General features: G+C 39.6%; 1 protein-coding gene across 3 annotated transcripts in view; it reads right to left on the bottom strand.

The window, feature by feature from the left end:
* Teh1 (tipE homolog 1 phospholipid transfer protein) overlaps positions 1 to 25,442 on the bottom strand; it is an 80,430-nt gene that overhangs the window by 51,845 nt on the left and 3,143 nt on the right. For all 3 annotated transcript variants that reach the window (XR_013494958.1, XR_013494959.1, XM_078192619.1), the window contains exon 2: positions 24,242 to 24,575. Coding sequence is in view for 1 of the 3 variants with exons in the window: in XM_078192619.1 (XP_078048745.1) it covers positions 24,242 to 24,575 (334 nt within the window). In the remaining 2 variants the exon portion in view is untranslated. The remainder of the gene's footprint in view (positions 1 to 24,241; positions 24,576 to 25,442) is intronic.

Genomic DNA, 25,442 nt, shown 5'->3' with positions numbered 1-25,442 from the left:
TCCACGCGGTGAATCGATAAAATGTACATCCGACATTTCATGCAACGAAGTGGCTCCTTTGACCGAGAATAAATGGCCTTAGGCGAGAGTTCGTTTCGTTCCGCGAGAAGGCGAGCCGCGAAAGAACGAGTTCCAAGCGCGAGCTTCAAGAAGATAGAGAGATACACGCCTCTCATCATTGGCTATTGTTTTTCGTTAATAACCCGTTAACGAAGCCGCGGATTGCATTTTCGCAGAGGAGAAGGTCACTCGAAACGGCCTCGGGAATCCCTCATTTCACGGAGTTACAATAATTTTGATACACCCTGTATATACATATACTGTATATAATATATGTATACTGTGTATATTACGGCGGATTGTCCTGGTTAAGTCACCGTAATATGATACTGTCCTAAAGCAAATTGTCAATAGCGTAGCTTGAGAATAGAATGCCACGCATGGTATAATATAGTACAGTATTAGTATATAGTATACGTATGGTATGGGAAACTTTTTTACAGTATAAGTTCGATAAATTATAGATCAATTTTTTTAAAGCATAGTATAGTTTAGTATCAGTATATAGTATCAGTATTACCCCCGGGTATTCCATGTAAGCCCGGGGGAACATTATTTGATAAAATAAATTCTTCGTATTGTATAGTATAGTACAGTATTAGTATAGTATTGCATTTTATAGTATTGTATAGTATGGTATTGAATAGTCTAGTATAGTATCGTATAGCATAGTATTGTATAGTATGGAATTGTATAGTATAGTATTGTATAGTATAGTGTAGTATCGTATAGTATAGCATCTATAGCATAGTAGCGTATAGCATAGTATCGTGTAGTACAGTATCATATATCATAGTATCGTATAGCACAGTATTGCATAGTATAGTACTGTATAACGCGTGTAAGCAACGAAGTTCGCAACAATATAGTACACAGTATAGTAAGAGAACATTACAAAATATCAGCGACCTACAAAGCGCACGAAGAGCAACGCCGAGACGAAAATTCGTATTGTCCCTTTGCCGGTTGCGCGAAATAAAATTTCCCCCGACGACATTTTATTTTGCAACCTGGACAAGGGTATTAAAGGTGTGTTCGGTCTCTCACGGCTGGGACGCGCCACGGCTTCCTTCGGGCGTAACTTCGAATTTACTGGATCGCGACAGATGTTGGCGAAACTCCGCAACGTGGCTGTCCGATTTTTCCTGGCCCTTTTTCCGCCACCCCCAACCCTCTACACCCCCACCCTAACCCCCCCACACCGCCTACGGAGGACTCCGGGAATATTTTTGCTCGCGCGCGACCGTGGGCGGGCACCGCGACGTGTTGTCGACGCGTTCGCTCGTCGTCGCTCGTCGTCGTCGAGGACGCAACAGTTTCGCCCGCGACGTGGAAAAAGAAATCGCGCGGAGTGCGGCCGCGGCCAAGTGGTTTCCCCGAGTGCGCTTCGACTTCCTTGAAGGAACCTCGTGACCCGACCTGGCCGTGATCGAATTAAAGCTGCGGGATCTTTACGCCGGGGAACGGCTCCGCAGAATGCTTCGTAGAATGCTTCGCGGAACGCTGGATGGTGCCGCGTAAACGGAATGTAAAATAAGGCGAACGATATCGAGGGTGGCGCGGACCAATTCAGCGATTAACGCCGCTGATCGCTGCTTTACAGAATTAGGTTACATGCCGCGGAAGCGGTTTTTTCGCCGCGGGTTGTTCGACGAAACTTTATCCAGCGTTGGAAGTTGCGAGAGCGCGAAATGGAGCGTCGCGAATCCGCTCGCGGAATATGCGATTCGTTCACGGTCGCGGAAGCCGTGGAAATAATTTGGAAAGCGCGCGGATAATTGATACTAATTGGCTGGATGAAATGACGTTTCACTTAATTTTAGGGGTGCGAGGTTGTAACTGTGCCGTCGGCAGACCTAATTTCTTCTTTTTACGAATATTATTTTTCAGAAATATATGTCGCGAATAAAATGACATCATTGGACCTAATATAAATAAATGCATAATAAATTATATTTTCATAATTAATATTTTCTGTAAAAATTGTATTTTTCCTAGAAATTTTCGCGGAGCAATCAAAAAGCGAGAATAAAAGTTAGTGATCGCGTTAGATCAAAGTTTCACCAAACTGCAAACAGCGCAGAATTCCAGAACTTAAAGAATTGTACAATCGTCGAGCAGAAAGTTTTTAATAAACTCGGCAAAATCCGATCTTTGACGGTCGGCCGTAGTTCCGTATCGCGTCTTTACTCTTTAATATATTTATCCCCCGACGCAGAACACTCGCCGTAACAAAGGAAAATGGGTCAAAATCTAGCACTCGCACGCGGCCTCCGGAGCACGTATCTCTCTTTTCTACGGAATGGAAACGGGATTCCGGCCGACGAAACACAGGGGGAAGCCAGCTTCCTAATTCATTTGCGCGAGCTAAACGCGTTTCCAGAAACACTTCTTTCGCTATTAATTTTAATAACCGTTGCGCTCGCGTGCACGCGGTGGTAACGTCCCTTGGTTTTCTCATTTTCGCGGCTACTTTTCCGTCTATATTTCCGTTCGCGTGCGCGGCCCGCGACATTTCCTTGCAAAAAGAACAGAAGGTGAAACGTATCAACCCTTTCAGCATCGGCTTGTCGAAATAATAAGCTCGGAGATCTCGCCGCCTGTGCGCGGAGCTGCGATTGTGATTTTAAAAGTGATTTTATCCAAACGACAATATAATAATTACTACTATAAAATATAATATACTATACTATATAATATAATATAATATACTACTATATAATATAATATAATATACTACTATATAATATAATATAATATACTACTATAAAATATAATTACTAATATAAAAATTACTACTTTAAATTCTAAATTATAACCTAAAACAATAATATATAAATTACAATTAAATTCCAAATTACAATCTAAAACAATAATACATAAATTACAATTAAATCACAAATTATACTTCGTACATTAAGCATTAATAACTCGTTCAACGTCTCTCGGACGCCATTTTGTTGCTTCCGTTCCCCAGCCACCATTTTCTCGTGCGCGATGCCAAACTCGCGAGCCAATCGTTCGCGACTATTTATTCGAGGTTATGTCAAAGCGCGCGCGGAGAAAACGAAAACGGCGAAAGCGTTTTCGACGAAACGAAAATGGGAGACGCGTAAATGCAACAGGTTAATCGGTAACGCGTTGCCGCGTTGTCGCGAGATTAAATATCGCGATAGAATATCAGGGAATCTCGGGGAGCTTAAAAAAAAATGGAAATTTCATTGTCCCTTTGCGCCGGTGATATCTGACGCTGGCCAGATGGTGGGCCCGCCATTATAATTCACCGCCGCTTTTCTGTTTAACGAAAGAAAAGCAGAGAGAGAGAGAGAGAGAGAGAGAGACAATTTCCTCAACGACCTTTTGATAGTCGACATTAACGAGGGAAACCCCTCTCTGCTCTCCATGGGAGGACTGTTCTCCCTAACGTCCCTTTCTCTCGCGTAGAAACCTCGCTGCGAAACTGCCGGAAAAAATGATCGTAGCACGGATTGCTGATGAATGCACAAAGTCGCCGAATAATGTTCGAAATGGTCGATTAAAATGTTCTTTTAAATCGATGATTAGTTCTCGATTTTTTTTTATACATTTTATTTATTTATAATTTTGATTATAAGAAAAGGTAGCGCTGTTTCTTGGGCAAATTTTGTTAAAATATTGTATAAAGAAGTACTGTTAATAAAATATTGCATAAGGAGACATTGTTAATGAAATATTATTTAAGGAAGTGCTATTAATAAAATATTATATAAGGAAATACTGTTAATAAAATGTTGTACAAGGAAATATTGTTAATGAGATATTATATAAGGTAATACTGTTAATAAAATATTATACAAGGAAATATAATTAATAAAATATTCTACAACAAAATAATATGTAACAAAAATTCCTAAAATTATGAAAATAATCCTAGAACAAGTTAACAGTAAATTTACAATTTATTTCACCTGTCTTTCCAACCCTTCTATTTCCATATACAAGTCAACTTTTTCGAAAATGGATTTTACTATAATTATACCTAACTCATTCTTGCCTCTCAGTCTCATAGACTATTTCCAAAATAATTCCAAAACTCGCCATTGTATCATCGAAGGAACCGATTATACTATAGCTGATAAAAAGAAAGTTCAGCATATGCTCGAGATATTAATTAGCAAGGGTAGCGAGCGAGTTCCGAAGCGAACGCGTTCTTCCAAAAAATTGCGAAACTTGCCGAATGAAAAAAGAGAGAGCGTCGAACCGAGAGGGGGAGGAGGAGGAGGAGGTGGAGATTCGCGGTCGAAATATAGGGCAATCTTTTTTCTACCTTTTGCCTTCTCCGAGATGGAAACGCCTTTTAAAGGTTAAGGGTTGCGTAGATTCCGTAACGACCATAACGGCGGGGCGAGTTATATATTCGAGCGGGGGTTCTTTTTTTTTCTTCCTCCCCGCGCGAGATTACATTTTCTTCGCTAATATTTCCTGCCGTTCGCGTCGTTAACCACCGCGAAACGTTCTCGCTCGTGCGAATGGAATAACCGGAGTAACTAAAGCCGCGAAACTTTCGGCGAGACACGCGAATCGCGAGAATGAGCGACCGCGATCGGATCTTTAGACACGGAGCACCTTAACCACCAGTTCCTCTTCCTACATATACATGTATTTATCTAGCATTTAGGCTAATACCAAAGACGAGACGCGCAAGTCGACTCAGAAGGCGTGGCCTTCGCGACCCTAGCATCGCGCGCCTTTTAATTCCGAGCTCGGTTCACGCTATACAATTTAAAACAGAGCTCGACGCTATAGTATAATAATGTATAGTGTATACATTATACCAGACACAAAGTGTTCTCATTGCAGTAAAATAACGAAAAGGCTCTTTCCAAGCGCATCAACTATTTAAATTAATTAACTTCGTTCAATCCGAATTCTGCGAACTTTCAGCAATCGTAGGTCTGTCTGATGTTAACGAACAAATTATATAGACAGGTCCGAACGGCGGCGAAAAGGATGGCGAAAGCGTGAAGTTTGGAAAAATCAATCGGCAAACGGTGCGCGCATCGCCTACGGGAGCGATCTCCGGTTAAAAAAAAAAAAACTTTTCTCCGCCGAGGGTGGAACGATTCCGTTCGAGCGGTCTCTGTGCCCATCCCTGCTGTTAGAAACGCTCGCTCCGTCCGCCCCCCCCCCCCCCCCTCGGTATCGCAGCTAGGTGGCTACTTCACTACTCTTAAATACCTACGGCCGCGTACACTTCGTTTCCATTCTTCGGGTACTTCGGCACGGAGCGGAGAGAAAAAAAAAAGACGCTGAGGTCGAGTAGCATCCGCCTTACTAACTCGGCTATCAGAAAGTCGTCGGGCGGAGGATGCACGGTTGCTAGTCGCGTCTTTCGGCCGAAACGAGAAACTGCACGCCTAAACGGCGGATCTTTATGCGAAATGCGATTTTTAAGGGCGCTTCGTAGATTCGTGTTTTGGTTATGCTGTTTTTTTAATGATCTATTGTTTTATTCGTAGAATTATTTTGCTGATAATTTTAATGGTTGTTTTAATTATTTTTTTGGCTATTTTAATAGTTAGTTTAGTAATTATTTTACTCATGTATGTATTAATAATATTTAGTTCACTAGTTATTTTACTAATATGTATATATTACTAATATTTAGTCTATTGCTTTAGTTGTTTTATAAATTTATAATTCTTTAAAATTATTTAGATCTTTCACTAATCTATATTAATATAATTTCTGTTTTATGCAATTTTATATAATTTATATAATTTTATATAATTTCTACTTTATCACGGCTTAGGGTTCACAAAATTCTAAGGTTCCTCGGATCATTTAAACTACCTTTTTCCTTTGCAATAATTTTCTCAGAGGCCTCGTTAACGAGATATCAACGAAAAAGACGGACCAATGAAATGCAATCTCGACAAGCTCTTCTCTCATTGGTCCGCTGTTTTCATTAATAACTCGTTAACGCCGCCACGGAGAAAATTATTGCAAAGGAAAACCTTGCTTCAAATAACATCGGGAACCCACTTGGAACCTCTTGAAAATACCATGATTTTGGAACGCCCTGTAGAACCGGGAACCTCACGGACGTCCGCAGTCTACTAATGACAAGCGATCGATAGGTTACAGAGCGGTTCCTCGACAGGCTCGCAAATTCTGGTCGACTATACATTTCGAGGCCTCTGTACAAAGTTGGTGCAGCAAGCGATGCACATCTCCAATTGCGGACGAATATCAACCCGGTTCTGTTCGGCACGATGATTGCAATTGATTTGGGTGCGTTACGGTTTGCGGTATCCACGCGATTCGATCGGAGCCGCGCAACAATGTAGCGGGCGCGCGACTCGTCGACAGCGGCGCGCGGATGTTCGCCGGACAAATGACGCAACGGTTTAACCCTTTCGACGGACGTATATATACGTCCTCCAAGAACGATCATTTATGTACAAAAAGCGTATATATACGTTCACACATATATTCACGTTCGTACCATATATGCACTTTTATTTCATGCTTCACACAAGATACTTATTATTTAATCAATATTAAATTGACTATAACATTTAAAAAAATAAATTACGATTATAAACTTTTGTATCTTAGAAAGCAAAGTGACATTACTGAATATAATAAATATCTAATTAATTAATCATTTTTGTTTTCTTTCTTTGTCTGTATTTACTTCCGTTTCAAAATTTTAATAATGATAGAATTAAATTTGATTTCTACCGATATCATTATAATTAACCCCTTGCACTATGATTCCATTAACGTTGCGTTAATTAGCATTTATTCGTACTCAATATTTCCTTTAATAGGACCAAACAATTCCTATTTCTTATATTCTCTTTATTTATCTTCGTCTCTGAGCTTCGATAACAGAACAATTAAATTTGATTTCGATTTGAAATAAATTAATAACATTCATATTTAGTAGGTCGTGCGTGGAATCTTTGTCGCGAGTCTGACTCGTTTATTATAGCGCGAAGGGTTAAAGGTATCGTCCCGAAAGCATTTCACAGCGAACGACGGCGGCCATTTCGCGAGTCACGCGTCGTTTATAGGGTACGGTTGGGGGGGGGGGGGGGGGCGGGGTGGAGGGTTGGGCCCGGAAATATTTCCGATAATCGATCCAATTAAATTGGACAGAAGAAGCACTCGCGGGAGGAAGACATAAAATTTTAATTAGCTTCGACGAGACTCCCCGGTCTTTCGTTATATTATATAAGAACGGTGGACGTAAGAAACGTGGACACCGATTATACATCCATTAACGAACCGTCGTACAGATTTTATTCGTTCGTATCCTGTTCGTTTTATTTTGGCTCGTCTTTTAATTAGCGCGTCGCCGCCGAGGGATCTTCTTAATTTCTATCGTTCTTGCGTTAGACAGGTGCAATCTCAATTAACCATGTTTAACAATTTTTCAATCTAGATCTTCTTGTTATAAAAATTATTTTGAGTTGCAATGAAATAATTTTTATTGGTACCTCGGAGTCACCAGTCGAGTGCAAAGGGTTATTAATTAAATAATAGGGTTATATATTAAACAATAGGGTTATATATTAAACAATAGGTTTATTAATTAAATAATAGGCTTATATATTAAACGATAGGGTTATTAATTAAATAATCGGGTTATATATTAAATAATAGGATTTTATATTAAACAATATTGTTATATATTGAATAATAAATCATTACTCACTTACTAATAATAAACCTTCCCCTTCTCACCAAATAATCGAAATATGTTGTTACGATTAAAAAATCAACCCTTCCGAGGCCCTGGCGCTCCGCGGGTCTCGCGTAGGCGGTCGCACGTAAAAAAGCGGGACGGTAATGCAATCCGCGGAGCCCAGCCGCGAGTAAGTTATACGGCGAGCATGGAACGGTGAAAATCGAGTTTCGAAGTAGTTCAACGGGAACAGATGGCGAAATGAGACTCATCGATCGCCGGCGCTTGTCGTCTTACCGCCCCGGAGCCCTGGGCTCTCGCGAACAGATCCCGCGGAAGAGAAAAAGTATCGGCGGGAACGTCAACAGTCCAGCCATAAGCATACCGCGGAGTCCGTTCTCAGAATACGCAGTGATCTCTCGACTCTAACCCTTTGCAATCGTGCGGCGAAAATTATTATACTATTAAACTATTATTCCATTATTCATCTGAAGCGTAGCGAAAATTATTATATTAAATTCGAAAATAACCTTCGTGCCGTTAAAGATGAGTTTTAGGATTTCAATAATTACATCCCCTAAATTCATTCGACTTCCACCGCGTGAAAGACAGAAAATCGAGCGCCACGTCGAACACGTTAAAAATCGCTGGAACGGTTTCGAAAACTCATCCCGAATCGTGTGCCAGATTTTTTACAAAGGACGTCCGCGAACGGGCGGACGAGGCCGGTCGGGGAACAAGCGACACTGATAGGCAATTTCGCGATTTTGCAAAGACGTTCGACGAACGGGGAAGGGAGTATACAACGGTCAGGCATTGTCCTGCCGCCGATGTAATCCCCTTTCTTGTACGAGCTGGCGAGGCGGAATTTTCGCGATCTTACCACGAACGCGGCCAACAAGGCGAAGAAGACGAGCAGAGAGAGAGAGAGAGAGAGAGCGAGAGCGTGTTCCGTGTCGATGCTACGACCAATTTCGACCGGCTCGGCAAACATCGTTGCGACACCGTGTTACAAGAAGCCGCGGTGCGACATGGGAAATCACGAATTTAGCCCGGCCGCCCAACACGCTATTGTATTGCTTTTCGGAGAGGCAATCACTGCGCCGCCCGGAAACGCGGGGACCGCGTACAGGTCTGAGAAATTTCGAAGCGGAATTTTACGTTGTTTTTTGTCTGTTTTCGATTTATCGATTGCATTTTGCGACTGTATGGAATTATCAATTTATATTATTATAATATCATATTATTTAATTATTATTATATTATATTATTTAATTATTATATTATTATATTATTTATATATTTATATATATTATTTAATTATTATAATAGCGATGAAGGAAATACAGGTGACAAAGTTCGTTGTTTTAAGCGAAAGGAATTGTGAACGATATTCTTTCTTATATTGGCATAGTAATGAGTGAAATATAATAATAGAATCACGATTTATAGTTAATAATGGAATTGTTAAAGTGATTGTGAAAATTTAGTGAAATAAATAGTTGGTGGGATAATTGGGAAAATAATTACTGAAATAATTATTAAAGTAGGTAGCAGAATCATTAGTGAAATAACTGGTAAAATAATTAACAAAATAACGAAAGCAACAGACTGAATATTTGTAACATATATCAGCAAAATAATGAGTGAAGTAATTAATAAAATAACTAAAGCAACAGACTAAATATTAAATAAAATTATAAATATAAATTATATAAAAGTACATAAAATAGAAATTATATTAACATATATTCTTGGAAGATTTAAATAATTTTAAAGAATTATAAATGCATCACTGACTCTGATATTCAATGGCTTTATTAACTATTGCAATAACTAGTTCATTAAACAGCGATCCGAGTGAATTCGATCGTCGGCCGCGGTTTTCATATTTATGAGCCAACGGGTTAATAATCCGGCCGCAAGATTGATTTAAATACCGTTCGCGGCACCAGGAAAGAATTCTCTTTCGGCTTAGCATATCAATGATATCAATCCGCGTGGCCGGGCTAATTAGCCCGCGATTGATTTATTCATGTCGTTTAGCTGGCCGAACGGCGTTTCGCATCGTCGATCATCGGCGCGACACCGCGGCCAAATTGGAATTTCTTCTCCGTGGTTTGTTATCCGATTTTCTTGGATCGCGTCGATGGCGAAGAAAAAAAAACATATTTTTCAGGATTTTATTAAGCCCGGCCACGCTCGGCGACGCCGACCGTCTCTGGCCTATATTCGCCGCGGAAAACAATGCCTTCCGCGAGAGAGATCGTAAGAAAACGAGCTTCCACGGCTCTATCTCTTCGTTTCGAGAAAGCCGAGGTATCGCGTTCGTTTCGTGGCGCTTTGTTCGACGGGGACGCAAAAATACTCGTTGAAAACAACGAGATCATTTTCGACCGCTGATACCAAAAACGTAATTTTTGTTGTTAGTTACGCGATATCATAGCTAAAAGAATTAATAAAATTCAAATTCGACTGTGATTTTTTGAAAATAAAAACTAGTGAAAAGAGAGCTCGACTTTAATAATTTAACAAGTTCTCGTGATTTTATTTAGTATAAGAATGTGACCGCCGCGTTTATAAAATTGTATTGAATTTTAATATTTTCTTCAATAGATTTAAGATTGAGAAATTAAGCTATTTTAATTTGAAATTTAAAATTTTTTTCTTACTATAGCATTTCTATTTTAAATAATCTAATGCATATTTTCTAAGTAGGATTTTTGCTAGACCGACGATTCTTTGCTAAAATAACAACAGCACTATGAACATAAAAATTATTATTATAAACAAATGACATCCAAATCGAGTTCGTTATCATAAATACAATCCGATTGTCCACGATAACTGTAACTAGAGCGACAATTCTAGCCGGAACATTAATTCCTGTTGATCAATGAACGGACTATAACCATGGCATTTGCAACTATAAATAACGACGCGCCGTTTAGAGGGCCGCGCGTGCATCTACGCGAGTGAAACGCGAATCGAACAACTACAGGATTGATTCGGCTGAAATTGGACGTAGAGGTTTTCAATCAAATTATCCACCGTCTCCTGGACGGTATTTTTGTATTTTTTGTTTTTTTTTTTGTTTTTTATATAAACGTCAAAGTTAATTCTTTTTTTTTCCTCGCAAAAGAGCGAACGATTTTCAGGCTATCCAATTCCAATTTTTTTTCAGTCGAAACGTCTATCGCTCGAACGGAAAATTGACATTTTCCGACTGCAAAGCGTCGTGTTGTTGTTAGCTTTTATTTCAAGAACGCATCTTTCGTACTCGGAAATTTTTATTCGAACGGAAGTTTCAATGTAGAAATTTATTAAATCTTTTTTGACAAAGAATGGTAATTTTAGGGATGAGAAAATTGAATAATAATTTAAGTCTTGCTCTCGTTTCTAGATTTTGATAATATATTAATATACTTTTTAATAATAATATATTTGTAATAATATACTTTAATAATAACAAGGCACCGCTGAAATTATTTTACCACGTTCTAAAAACAATTTCTATACTAACAAAGCTTAGTTTAAAAAAATTATTAAAAAAGAAAATAGAATATTAAAAACTCAAAAATAGTACAACTCAGAAAATTTATCATAAATCCACGGTTACACTAACTTCAACCCCAAAGACTTAATAACAATAAAAATACACTTAACAAACAAATAACATTCAATTTAATAAAAACAAATAATATTCAATCTAATAAAATCCCTCGCGAAATCATCGCCTTAAGTCACAAGCTGTTACAGCAAAAATCGTAAAACCATCGAAAACAGTAAACTCTTAAACGAGGTTAAAACGTTTCAATCATCGAAGCGAAGAAGGCGAAACAAAATAGTTAACTCTGCTTTCCGTAAAATCGTCGAAAGCGTGCGTGACCCTTTAAAGACCTTTCGACCGTCGAAAGGATCGTTTAGAACTCGTTCGACGTCCGGTATTAGCTCGTCGTGAAAACCGACCGATGCACTTTCTCCCCGATGAAAAATCACCTCGTCGGCGAAGTTCCCGTTCGACGGCTCGCAGGAGCGCGTTATTTTGATTAATTGAAAAAAATTGTCGGGCGGCCGGCAAACAAGAGACGGAAGTACCGCGACGGCACACGAACGACGAACGGCTAATGGGCCGATGATAATTAGTCTGTGCGTCGTCGCGGAGAGAATCGATATATTAGGAGAAGATTAATCGCCCGAGGGGGGGAAGGGGGGGGGCTGATACGCTGTTGCAGAACCATGTTTGTCCGATATCTTCGCGTATTATACTAATGAGGAAGTCCCTCCGCTAATCTGTTGGACGACATCCAGCGCGCTTTAACGGCGCTCGAGATCCGCTCTGTCGCAGCTGTTCGACTCGATAATGAAGAACGATGGCGGTGCCACCCCCTCCCCTCCTCCCCGCGGCGCTTCTTTTGGCAGATCCTGGTATCGCGGTGTTACTAAGTCACCGGTGGATCTGCTAGGAAATTGGCATCCTCGAAAACGACGCTGGCCAAGGTGGGCTACTTTTTAATGGATTACGCCAATGCGAGGAATTTTATTTTTGGGAATGCGAAATTGGGGATGGAAGATTTCGCGTTCGATTTTTCGCTGACGTGTCCAGTGACGGTTTAATGGCTAGCGTTAATAATAATAGTTAGTATTAATAACAGTAGCTAGTGTTAACAATAATAACAGCTAGTATTATTAATAATAGCTAGTATGAATAATAGTTCTTTTGGTTGTATAACGATCGAAGTGGGACTGAGAATAGAACAGATATAGAATATATTAATAAATTTATTAATATATAATAGAGTATATTACAAAAGACGAAGATAAATTGTTCATACAAATGATTAATTATTTATTGATTTATTTAATGATTAATTATTATTAACTTGTTAAAAAGCTCCCTCACAAATAATTAAATTATCCCGAGGCTGTCGAAGCGATTAAACAAAGAAATCTCCGCTGAACACCTGTTAATTGGAATCAGCGCAGCGAACACCGCGAAAAGATTAACATCCCGGCCGGAATAATGATCGCGATATTCCTTGGTCGCGAAGAACGTTTCCTCGCCCGCCGACATCGAGCTCGCGCAAGGTTCGCTAAGTTCGACTTTATAAATAATGCAGCTGCTATACAACAGCACAGGGCTGTGCACAGCGGATAATAAATCAAGTTTGAAGGTACGCGCACGCTCATTATCCGACAAAGGCGGTGAATTACATTCGTAACGGAAGATCGTGTGAAACGACGTCGGGTGCCCCTCCGTTTGTTTTCGTATAATTAGCGCGTGTGCGTCGTCGTCGTCGTAGACGCGGTTAGCGTACACGAGAAATAATTAAAAGCGGGCGCGCCAATATGACGGCGGCTCGCGTGTAATTATTAAATCGCCTCGGCTGCTTAACCAAGCCGGAAACGAATCCACTTCGCCGCGGCACTCTTGACGTGTTTGACCGTGTTTCCACAAAGATTAAAGTTTCATTTATCGAGGGGGAAAAAGGAGCACCCTAAGGCGGCTCTCTCTCTCCCTCTCTCCCTCTCTCCCTCTGCGACCTTGCGCGCATCGGTACACGCGAGCGCGGCCGTGTTTTTCATCTTCGACGTCGCTCGCAAACGACCACTTCATTCTTTATTTGAAGCGCGTTCGTCCCGCGCCGACTAATAACCTTAATTAATTGGTAATTCTCTCGTTTCAGCGTGCACTGTTACCGCAATCGACGCGGCAACCTTCGATTATTATTCGAAGCAAACGAATCGAACCAGCCTCAAACCCTTTTCTCTTCGCAACGCTTTCAATTCGCTCGCCTTCATTTTGTCAGCCTAATAATTTCGTTATAGTCATTTAAGCATTTAATTAGCATTATTTTTTATTTATTTAATAGTTGTGTGTGGTGACGTGGCGTCGTATCGACTGTAGTAGTTTGTAAAATGCGAAATTTCTAAGAGATGACTTCGTTTGAAACACAGGACGTTTCTAGGACGTATTTAGGATGTTTCTAGGACGTTGCTAGAACGTTTCAGAAACGTTATTAGAATATTCTAAGAATATTTTTAGAACTTTTCTGGGCGGTTTCCAGAACGTGCTAAGACGTTTCTAGGACATATCTAAGACGTTTCTGAGACATTTCTAGGACGTTTCTAAGACATTCGTAGAACACCCATGACATTAATAATGCCAAAATAATGTTAAAAAACAACAATTTTATAACAAGTTCCATCGTTGCCTCAAAGACACCGCTCGATCGTAAAGGGTTAAATCGCGATATTCCGAGCATTTTAACAAACTATTACAGCTACAAATAAATCTCGATATCGCAATTACTTCAACAATGAATCAAAACCCGTCCACTGTCTCGGTTCGTTCGAAACCATTACTCTCGGCGAGAGGTACGAAGGCAAGCCGGTTTAAATAAAACAATCGTCTAAAGAAAAATCGCATCGATCATCCGGGAAAAGGAACGGCGAAAGAACCAGCGGCGTTCGTTTCGGATGGGGTTACGCGGGTGGACCGGGGCGGATCCCCGAGACCTGAAACTTCTGGGACGAAGCTCGTCTCGAGTGCCATCGAGAGCGCGGAATCTCGGCGTAATCTCCGCGGGAACATCGTCGAATGAAAATACACGCGCGGAGTGCACGGTGTTCCGTGTGCGCTTTAAGAAACGCGGAGTACGTATCTCCACGGTTTTATTCCCCTATTCCGGCCGTACGTATTACGCGTTGCAACGACAGCTCGACTCGAGAACTGTTTAGAGCGTGATCCGGCTCGAAGGATGAATGTTTAGAGCTTGGTCGATTTTTGTGCCGATTCGATGAACACGCTATGGTGTCGAATTTATTTGCTTTATTTTAACTTGTCAAGCGGGGAATTTCCTTCATTCCTGAGTATCACCTGTTTGACAATCATAGGGAGATACCTGAGGTTATTTGCAATAACATTTTCCTTTGCGAAAATTTTCTCCGAGGCTTCGTTTACGAGTTATTAATTAAAAACGTTGACCAATAAGACTGCGGTGCGTCAGTGCTACTCGTCTCTCATTGGTCACCGTTTTTCGTTAATAACTAGTTAACCATACCTCGGAGAGAATTCTTGCAAAGGAAAAAGTTGTCGCAAATGACCTCAGGCATAATTGTCGAACATTTTTGCTTTTATTTCTAGAGATTGTTAAACATGTTTTATTCATCACTCTATATTGCTTTTGTAAATAATTTAAGAATTATTGCGTTCTACAGGCTTTGCTAAACATAAGTATTAAAATAGCTTTGGAAACTAGACTTAGGCCATTCTCAAAGTAAACTATAAAAATGCAATTAACGTTCGGTTTGTCGATAGCTGTCACATTAATAAATAAAAGAATATTGTAACTATTTCTGTGCGTGAATTTTGAGAAATCGGCGACCGCGAAATCGCGTCGGGAAACGCGGCGCTTGCTTTTTCCGTCGATTTCGCATCAGCGTTGTCGCGATCGCTTTGTTAGCGTTGACAGTCTGTCAGCAACGGAGCTCGATCAGCTGATAATCAGAGTCAGAGTTCTTCGACGTAGCTCATCTCTTCTCTCCGCGAGGAAGACGTCGACTTTCTCAGAGCGAAACTGCCACGGACGACGATCTTCTCAAGGAGACCCATTGTTCCGGCAGTATTGCGAAGTTTCTTTTCCGCCCGGTTCGCTTTTGATGTTTTCTTACAGAGAGCTACGTCGTGGACGGAGTGGGGAGGAGGGGGAGGGGGCTACGAAAATTGGCGCTGGAAGAATTAACGACGGAAGCATCGAAGCGGTCGAACCGTTTCACCGATCTGTTCTTTGACGAGCGCCTTTGACGATCGCGACGATTTGTTTTTTTTTTCTTTTAAGAGAAAGAGATTGCACGAAGTTGGAGTGTATCGAGTCTCGGTGATTATTTTATCGATCAATGTTATCTTAAGAAAATGGTGTTGCAGTGGCGATTTTGTCCTAAAATACTGGAAATTATTGTAGTATTTTCGAATATCTTAAATACTCCGTTTTAATGTTTTGAAATATTTCCAGTATTTTAAGTTATTATTTTAGAAAATATTTTCAGTATTTTAGGTTAGTATTATAGAAAACGTTTTCAGTATTTATGTCAGCCTTCTAAAATTCCATCGGATCCAACCATTTCTATCTAATGCACAAAAAGCCATTAACACTATGAAAAATTATTCTAGCAATTTTATCGTCCAAAAATCGCCGACCAACTGCGAAAGATTACGTGAACAATAAAAAAAAAAACTAAGAAGAATATACCTCGGCAGCGACGATATAAATTTTCGACCTGGACGCGGGTAATTTTTAATCAGCCGAGAAACTAATTACGAGCATCGGGAGAACAACGCGTGCGAATCTGGAACGAGGACAGCGGCGGCGGCGGCAGAATAAGAAGAAGAGAGAGAGAGAAAAAAAAAGAGGAATAAGAACGGAAAGTGTTCGAGCAGAGCGATAAAGCTTCGCAACAGTTCCGTGCTTACGGAAGGGAACTTATAAATGATCGCGCGGAATGTTGCGCCGCCCCTCCGTAACAGTTCGAGTGGGTCGAAAACAAGCTGTTTGTACTCCGGATAATGTTAATGAAAAACGTAGAGCGAGAGAGAGAGAGAGAGAGAGAGAGAGAGAGAGAGAGAGAGAGCTAGCGAGACGAAGAGAACCGGAGAGAGCCGAGCCAGGAAGAAAACAGTTATAAAGTTAAACTCGCGCCCCGATCTAGCCGCCCTCGTCGGTAAGTTCTATCGCTCCTTTTGTATCCTCGCAGTTATTACATCTTTATCGCGAGCGTTTTTGGAATTAACGTCGGAACTTTGTAGCTCGCGGCGGACAGGCGAACGAGTTCGTTTTAAAACAATTGATGGCCGTGTTTGCCTCCATTTCGGTCTCCTTTAAATCCCGTGACGATCAAATGCTGACGATCCAGGGCGTCTCATAAAAATGGCGGAACATAGAGATCGCTGTGATAACAATTTCACCCTCAACTACTGGACTGTCAATTAGGCTAACGAATTTATTTCAATTTAATTTACCAGACTCAATTTAACTTGATTTAAGTTTACTTGATTTATTTGATTCGTGTTTATTTAATTTTATTGATTCGTTTCTATTTAATTTATTTTATTACGCTCCGGCTGAGAATAAAATCTAAAATATATGTTAAAATATTAACAATGGTTATTAAAATATTGACGATAAATATTAAAATATTAACAATTAAAATAGAACATTCGACGCTTATTAAAACCGTGCATCGAACACTGCGCCACGTTCTATACCTAAATAATCAGAATAAAACAATAACGCACCTAATAATGAACGAATTGATATAATAATCGCTTCGAAGATTAGGATTATTATATAATATACTTCGACGGCATTGACAGGGTGGCCACGGTCTCGTCGATACGTATCTCGCCGTCCGACGCCGGTCGAACACCGAGGCCTCCCCGCGCCGTTCGAAATGAATCTCTCGGTTCCCGTCTCCTTTTTACACCGCGTGTCTGCGGAACGTTGCCGCGATCCTTTGACACGGCATTCCAATTAAAAGTTCGAGAGTGTTTTACGCCTCTTTTCCGCTACCCGCCGCCGCCGCCCCCATAGTTCGCATGTCGGAGCGTACCCGGTAAACGTTCGCGGGACACCGAGCACACACGCTCGCGATCGTTCGCCGAAAAACCACTCGCAAGACCTTGATCAACTTGACTTCCTAAACATCGCCTAGCCCGCTTAGGCGAACGGGGACGCAGTTCGAAACTAATTATTAGTTTTCATTTAATCGATGAATTTATTCCGATAACGCAGCGATTTAAGTGGCGTTCGATATTTCAAGGTATCGAATACGATTTTATTTTGGAATTACGTAAACGTGGCCGATTAATTGTTTTAACGCTAAATTATTACTTATTTTGCGATTATAAAAATTATGGAGAGCATAGAGCATAGCAGTATTTTATTGTTAACTTGGTGGTTTATTTTGGAAGTGGCTTATTTATTTGAAAATCTGTTAGCAATAGTGTGTAATTTACATTTATATTTAATTTATCGCAAAAATATTTGACAATTATAAGGAGATACCTGAGGTTATTTGCAACGACTTTTTCCTTTGCGAAAATTTTCTCCGAGGCGTTGTTGACGAGTTATTAAGTAAAAACGTTGACCAATGAGACGCCAGATCAATCAACGCGCTGAGAAGAGCGGTTCCACTCATTGGCTCGACTGCGGCGTGTCAGTGCTATTCGCCTCTCATTGGTCATTGTTTTTCGTTAATAACTAGTCAACGATAGCTCGGAGAGAATTTTTGCAAAGGAAAAAGTTGTTGCAAATAACCTCAGGCATCTTCCATAATTATTTGAAATTTTTACTCCTATTTCCATAATTGTTAGACATATTTTGCAACGCCCTATATTGCTTTTATTAATAATACAAAAATTATTCCATTCAATAAACTTTGCCGGAATCAAACTATGTATATAATATAGAAATATAAATATTATAATACCTAGTTAAATAATTATTGAAACCGCACTCAGGCCATTCACAAAACAAACTATAAAAATGCAAGTAATATTCCATGCGTTCAATACCAATCACTTTCCTAAATAAAGAAAACGATGTAACATTTTCTCTAAATAAATTTTGGATTTTGCAATTCCGTGGACACGTTGAGAGATTAATTTCCGCCCGGGATAACAATATACATATTCCCTTTTCGTAACAGTGATTATAGAATGATTGCGCTTTGCATATTCCGGCAGCTTGTATTCGAAGTATTTCAACTTTGGCAGATTTGCTAGAGCCCACGGCTAATAACTTTATGCTACCACTTAAGACCTTCAAAGAATGTAGGACTCAAGACAGTTTCATAATATCATGAAACTTCCATGACACGAGAGATAGGGAGGGATAGAGAGGAGGAGGGAGAGATGTTCAGAAAGGAGAATTTCAAATTTACTCTTCGCTAAGCCGGAGCAGCCGCGTTGAGTAATTTTTCATGAGTACATTATTGTATACCAACGGCCCACCGCGGTGTTATAACTCTCTAAAGGTAATTAATTGTTTTCCTTTTTGAACGGTGTAAAATCACTAGTTAACGGTGTAAAGTTATTGTTAAACGGTGCAAAGTTATTGTTGAACGGTGCAAAATTATTATTATTGCACCGAGAAAAAATAGTACTATACCTTGTAAAATTATTATTAAACAGCACAAACATTATTTTACGAAATTGTTAAAACATTCTTCGAACACGACATTTTAAACAGTAAATGTTTACCAGTCGCTCAAAGCCATTAATACATTATTCAAACTAATACGAGCATAAAGCAGAAACACAGCGTTCTCTATAAGCACTTAGGTTAATCGATTAAATACTTTCCGCCACGCGTTGTCGCGTTTTAATACCAAAACTCTGACATCGCTCACCGGTTCGTTTATTTTTCAACAAGCTCGCCCGGAATCCCGTCGCGTGACATCTTCGGAAACTCTCTGCTCCGCAGATATATGTTATTCGTTCGCTTTCGGATCACGCTGTAATTTGCGCGCGGCTCGTAATCAAAGCCACGCGTCGCTGAAATTTGCTCGAGAAACTTTCGAGAGGCGTCAATGCTGCGCTCGCAGCGGAAGAAGGGCAGCGAAGTTCTTGTAAAAGAACTGTCGTTTAAAATCCCGCACGAATCGAACGCACTTTCGGAGGAGTTCGAGCAACAGATCTTGACGTAGAGACTAAAGTTCGGTCTAACCTTTAGAAACGGCGGCCGGCTATAGGCGAACACGATTTACAGACGGTAATTGCCATAAACAGCGCGCGACCTTAGCTTTAACAACTATTCCAGGGAGAACGCCTTCTGTTCCCTAGTTTTCCGGCCCTGTCGTTTCGATTCAGAGGAATATATAAGGCTCTTGGAATTGGTAAAGTTGTTCAATTTCTTGCAAATGTTACAATTCTTAAATTACTTAAAATTGTCAAATTTCTTAAAATTCTTATAATTCTTAAATTACTTAAAATTGTGAAATTTCTTAAAATTCTTATAATTCTTAAATTACTTAAAATTGTCAAATTTCTTAAAATATCTTAAAATTCTTAAAATTCTTAAAATTCTCAAAATTCCTAAATTACTTAAAATTGTTAATTAACCGCAAAGGGTTAAATATCGTCAGGACCGGGAAAAGCGTCGAAATATTTTTACTTAATTTTTACGAAATATTTTTACTTAATTTTTACGAAATACTTTTCGGTGTCACTGCACTTAAAGCACGACATCGCTACATCGTCGACTGAGAAGCGCGCGGCATAAGTCATCGAGTCTTAATTTTACAACCTGCACGATGGCTCGGGGTGCCACTCCTGGTACATTTCCCCGGCGGAGCACATATCTGGTCCGATCTCGGCGCTATAGACACACGACACGCGGTGCCAGCAGCGCCGCTATAAAGATAACAAACGAGACATCGCGGAAAAATAGGAATCCAAGAGCCTCGATGAGCTACGGGCGTACGCGCGACAAACGATCGCGACGTTTAAAATGGGCATATCTCGTGTTTCGGCTGAAATTGCAACTCTTTCGTTACTACCACGCTTGGCACCGGTGCAGCTACACCGTCATGCGACCAGCGTGCTCTTTCAGCGACTAAACCGTGCGGTACACTGGCCTCAAATATTCTTGCCAACTTTTTGCGAAGTCTCGTCGAACGCGAGGAAATTAATATAAATTATTACAGTAATGTGATACGATAATATAATATAATAATGAATGATTTACATCATGGAGGTAATAAAAATAAATCTCTGCTATTTTCATTGAATATAAAGAAATTAGTATAAATAATATAGTAATATAGTACGACAATATAATATAATATAATAATAATAACAACGGAATATAATAATTAATTATTTAAAACATGAAGATAATAAAAATAAATCTTTGCAATTTTTGTTAAATCATTCCGATCTCTGATTAGTTATACATTACCGATGTTAAACACCGCGTCGAATTAGCGATACAATGATCTCCTTGTTCGATTATAAATGTCAACCCTTCGGCAGAGAGCGCGGAGACAGGGCCCGATATAATCCCGGCGAAACCGCTGCCGCGCGCTCGGCCAATTTAACTTCGCTAATTAACAATAACCCCGCGATGCTACTCGATTATCTATTCACCGAACGCCGATCCCCCATTTCCATTTCGACGAATTTCATATCGCCGCGCCCCTAACGAAAAGCGGCTCGAAGGACGCGACGGCGCGACACGAAAATTCACGGAAAATTACAATTCTGCTTTTTGGATTTTTATCGCGAGAATTGGGCGACGAGTATATTTGTTGAAAACGGGGTTAGTGTCGTTGTTAAAATATTGGATAAAAAAGATGGTTTTATTTTGTAAGATGAATATTTATAGTAGTGAATAATAATATTAATTGATTAGGTGAGTAGGTAATTTACTAATATTACTGAATATATGTATTTAAGAAATATTGACTAATATTATCAAATATATATATATATATATTAGTAAATATTTCCTAATATCTCTAAATATATAGATTACTCAATATTTGTCCCAAAAAATATATAAATTAGTAATCATCCATCTGAGTAAATTATCAATAAATCTCTCTTTCACTTAACATGGACATATACCACGTGACACGAAATTCTCTGCAATTCCCCATAACTACACCCATCGAGCGCACGCAAACTGGTTAAATATAGGTTGAATGGTCTTCGCACGTGTGCGACGCATTAAATTCCTGTCGCAGAGAGTTACTTTCCGCTCGCAGATATTTTTCTTTAGAAAACGAGCACGGCAACACCTTTGCCCAATACCATCGCGCGGACCCCGCCATGATCGATCACGAGAGTTCTCGCCTTGGTACTCGCCGACGAACTTCCAGATTATTGTGAACTATTCTATCACCGGCGGCCATCAGATCAATATCTTTCGGAAAGATACTTCGTCAGTTTTCGCGTTCCGTTTAATCTACGGCGAGGAGATTGAAGGCTAAAGGAGACGCGTCTCGCGATTGGAGGACGAGCGATCCATTAAAAATTCGACTGTGAGTAAATATTCGGTTGTTTAAAAATTCGGCTGTAGTTAAAAATTCGACGGCGATTAAATATTCGACTGTAGTTAAAAATTCGGTTCGATGAAAAATGAAGTTGCGATTGAAAATTCGTTTTCATTAAAAATTCGGCTGCGTTTAAAAATTCAACCGAGATTTAAAAAACAGCTTTGTTTAAAAATTCGACTGTGATTAAAAATTCGGTACCAATCAAAGTTCGGCTGTGATTAAAAATTCGATTGCATTTAGAAATTCGACTGTGATTCAATATTCGATTGAGTTTAAAAATTGAGTTGCGATTGAAAATTCGGTTCCATTAAAAATTCGACTGCGTTCAAAAATTCGACAGTGATTGAATATTCAACTGTAATTAAAAATTCGACTGCGTTCAAAAATTCGACTGCGATTGAATATTCAACTGTAATTAAAAATTCGACTGTATTTAAAAATGAGCTGCGATTAAAAATCCGTTTCCATTAAAAACTCGACTGTGATTGAAAATTCAGCTGTGTTTAAAAAATTCAGCTGTGATTAAAAATTCGACTACGTTTAAAAATTCAACCCTTTAAAAATTCAACCCTTAAAAATATCATCTTGCTCCTATTAAAATCTACTTAAATTGCTTCGTATTCCATTTTGGCATCGAGCGAGTCTCTTCTGCCCGCTGAAAGGTGTATCGCTTCGCGACGATCTCGTCTCCTTTCGAGACGAAAATAATCGACTTTTCCGCGGCGGGAACTTGCAAATTAGATCGCGTTGGAAACGTCTCTGGGAAATCTCCGAGTCTCAGGTTTGCGATATTTGCGAAGTTGCCGGATGGAATTCGGAACTTTAGAGCCGCCTTTCCCGTGGTAACGCGCTTTTGTACCTGGCTGCGGCATGATTAATAAGACATTATTGAATCGGGTCTGTTTGAAATTCGAACTGGATCTTCGCCGAAGGGAGACCCATTATGGCCGGAGCATGATCGAAAGGATAAATTATGTCAGCGGCAAAGATATGTAAAATGTAGAAATCCATAAATTGCGCTCTGAAAATTCGATTCGATACTGAATATTTATTAACTATATATAATTATACTTAACTGACTATATCATAATTACAATATGAAACAACCCTTGAATAAAAAATTGCATCTAATTATTATAAAAAAATAATCCGGCTTTCTGCGAGCGTAATTAAAATTGCACAATATTAAAACAATATTCATGGAAGTATAATTTTCTAATTGTTATGTAAGACACTGTGCAGGAAGTGTTCGCAAGTGTTCATAAAACGGAACGAGTCTCTGAACTGCCATAAAAAATGCACGAGGATGCGTAGCTGAAATCTCGAGTCTGCGGTAACCTAACCGCCTCGCTATCCAAGATTTTAGGACCGCTTAACTATAACTGGACCGCGCGGCGCGCCTCTGTATGCAAATTCTCATTTTCATACATTACCGTAGGAAAGCGGGGATAAAAAGAATTCAATTGGTCTCCTGAAAAAACTGTCTTTCAACCCTCTGGTTCTACCTTCGTTTCTGTTAATTGATTTCATCTTTTACGACGAATTAACGCAATGGTGAAATATCAGTGCGATTTAGAGATTTATTAAATTCTTTGAAAATGAGAAATTATAGAGTAATATCAGACCAGAGGTTAACATTGGAATAATTGAGAATTTCTGATATTTGTTTGTTGGCTATCTGGTATTTATTTATTAGTTATTTGCTGGTTGTTAGCTATTAGCTGTTTATTTATTAGATATTTGCCAGTTATTAGCTAGTAGCTATTTATTTATTAGATATTTGCTACTTATTAGTTATTATTAGCTACTAGCTATTTGGTTATTAGCTATTTGCTATTTATTAGTTATTTGGTATTTACTTAGCAACTATTTGTTACTTATTTGTTATTTGCTATCTATTAGCTGTTTATTTAGTTTCTTATCTGCACGAAAAATTCTATACACCTAACGTTTAAAAAATAATTAATAAATTTGGTTTCTCCTCCTTGATCTCACATATTAATTAATTCCGATCAGCATGATACCTACGTATGAACCTAATACTCTTCATCGCATCTTAGAGGCAACATAATCTCATTTATACGACGAACGAACTATGGATCTTTACGCAAAAGGTTTTCAAGACCATAGCAAAAGACCTCCCCTGTTACACAAATAGAAAAACAGAAAGAAATAGAAAAATTGTTGATACAAGATCCAGACTCATGAACGAAGACTGCCTTGGCCAAAGGGTTAAAGAGCGCGCGGGAAGTCCGCGGCGACGAATAAAGGAAAGCGTGCACGAATCCTCCGAGCGAGTCACGAAAAGTTCGTCGAATTATTCTACGCGGGGTCGTAAACGCGGAATCGGATCGAGCTGGCTACAAAGGCTGATATATCGGGACGGTTCATAGTGTATCGCAGCGGAAGAAAAATGAAGGTGTGTGTAACGTTCGAATCGTTGGTTACCTGAGATCGTTGCCCCTGGCCCTTCGGATCCCGCGCGACGAATGTCGTGGCGGCGGACTGCACCTACAGTCACAGTGCATCACACACAGAGCGACGCTGGTCGCGAGTGTCACTACGAACGGCGCCGCGAAGAAGTGTATGATGATGGTAACCTGCGCCTCGCGGTCATAGTTCGCCATCACTATGCTGCCGTTCACACGGCTGTAATGGCAGGGGAACCTCGCGCCCTCGTAGCCCAGCTCGCGGGTGAAGTTGTCGCAGTCGACGATCGGCGGGTAGCCGCAGCCCTTGATGTTCACCAGAAGGGCCGCCTCGACGTCGCCCGGCGTCGGCACTGTTCGGGCATAATTTTTAACAAAATTAATTCCGATCCCACGATCAGCGATAGTTCGTGTTTCGCGGGGAGAGGGTTCGTGCGATTCTTCGATATTAACAATATAATAACTCCGAAATAATACCACGGATATACACATCGAAAATAATAATTCTTTATCGAATAAAAAGAACACAGAAATAATCCACGTCACTAAACTGTAGATAATTACACTATGCACTATGCCCTTGCACTACGATTCCTTTCACGCTGCATTAACTAGCACTTATTTGTCGTGAATATTTTCCTTAATGAGACCAGATAATTCTTCTTTCTTTTATTCTCATTCTGTACTTTCGTTTTCAGACTTTGAAAACAGAACAATAAATTTAATTTCGATTTAAAATATATTAATAATATTCGCGTATTTTGCAGATCTTTCATGAAATTTGTATTTACGTACAATTGTCATTATGTACTTTCGTTTTCAGACTTTGACAGCAGAACAATAAATTTAATTTCGATTTAAAACAAATTAATAATATTCGCGTATTTAGCGGATCTTTCATGAAATTTCTATCGCGAGTCTGACTCGTTATTATAGTGCAAGGGGTTGAAACAAAAGTCATGATTCGATCTATGCAATATATTCCCTATATAAAACTTTAAAAATACAGAAATATTTATTCGACAAACAGTGCCTACTAGACTGTACATAGGGTACACCTGATTTTTCGAATTCCATGGTGGTGTCGGAGAAAAGAGAAGCGCGAGAGGAGAGAAACGAAAGAGCAGAGAATCCTGAGAAGAGAGAATCGCGAGAAAAAAAGAATTGCGAGAGAAGATAAACAAGAGAGCAGAGAATCGTAAGAGCAGAGAATCGCGAGA

Source organism: Augochlora pura, chromosome 10, assembly GCF_028453695.1.
Source record: "Augochlora pura isolate Apur16 chromosome 10, APUR_v2.2.1, whole genome shotgun sequence".
In the NCBI taxonomy this organism is placed as follows: domain Eukaryota; kingdom Metazoa; phylum Arthropoda; class Insecta; order Hymenoptera; family Halictidae; genus Augochlora; species Augochlora pura.
Note: the sequence above shows the minus strand (reverse complement) of the source record. Positions and strands in the feature narration are given on the sequence as shown.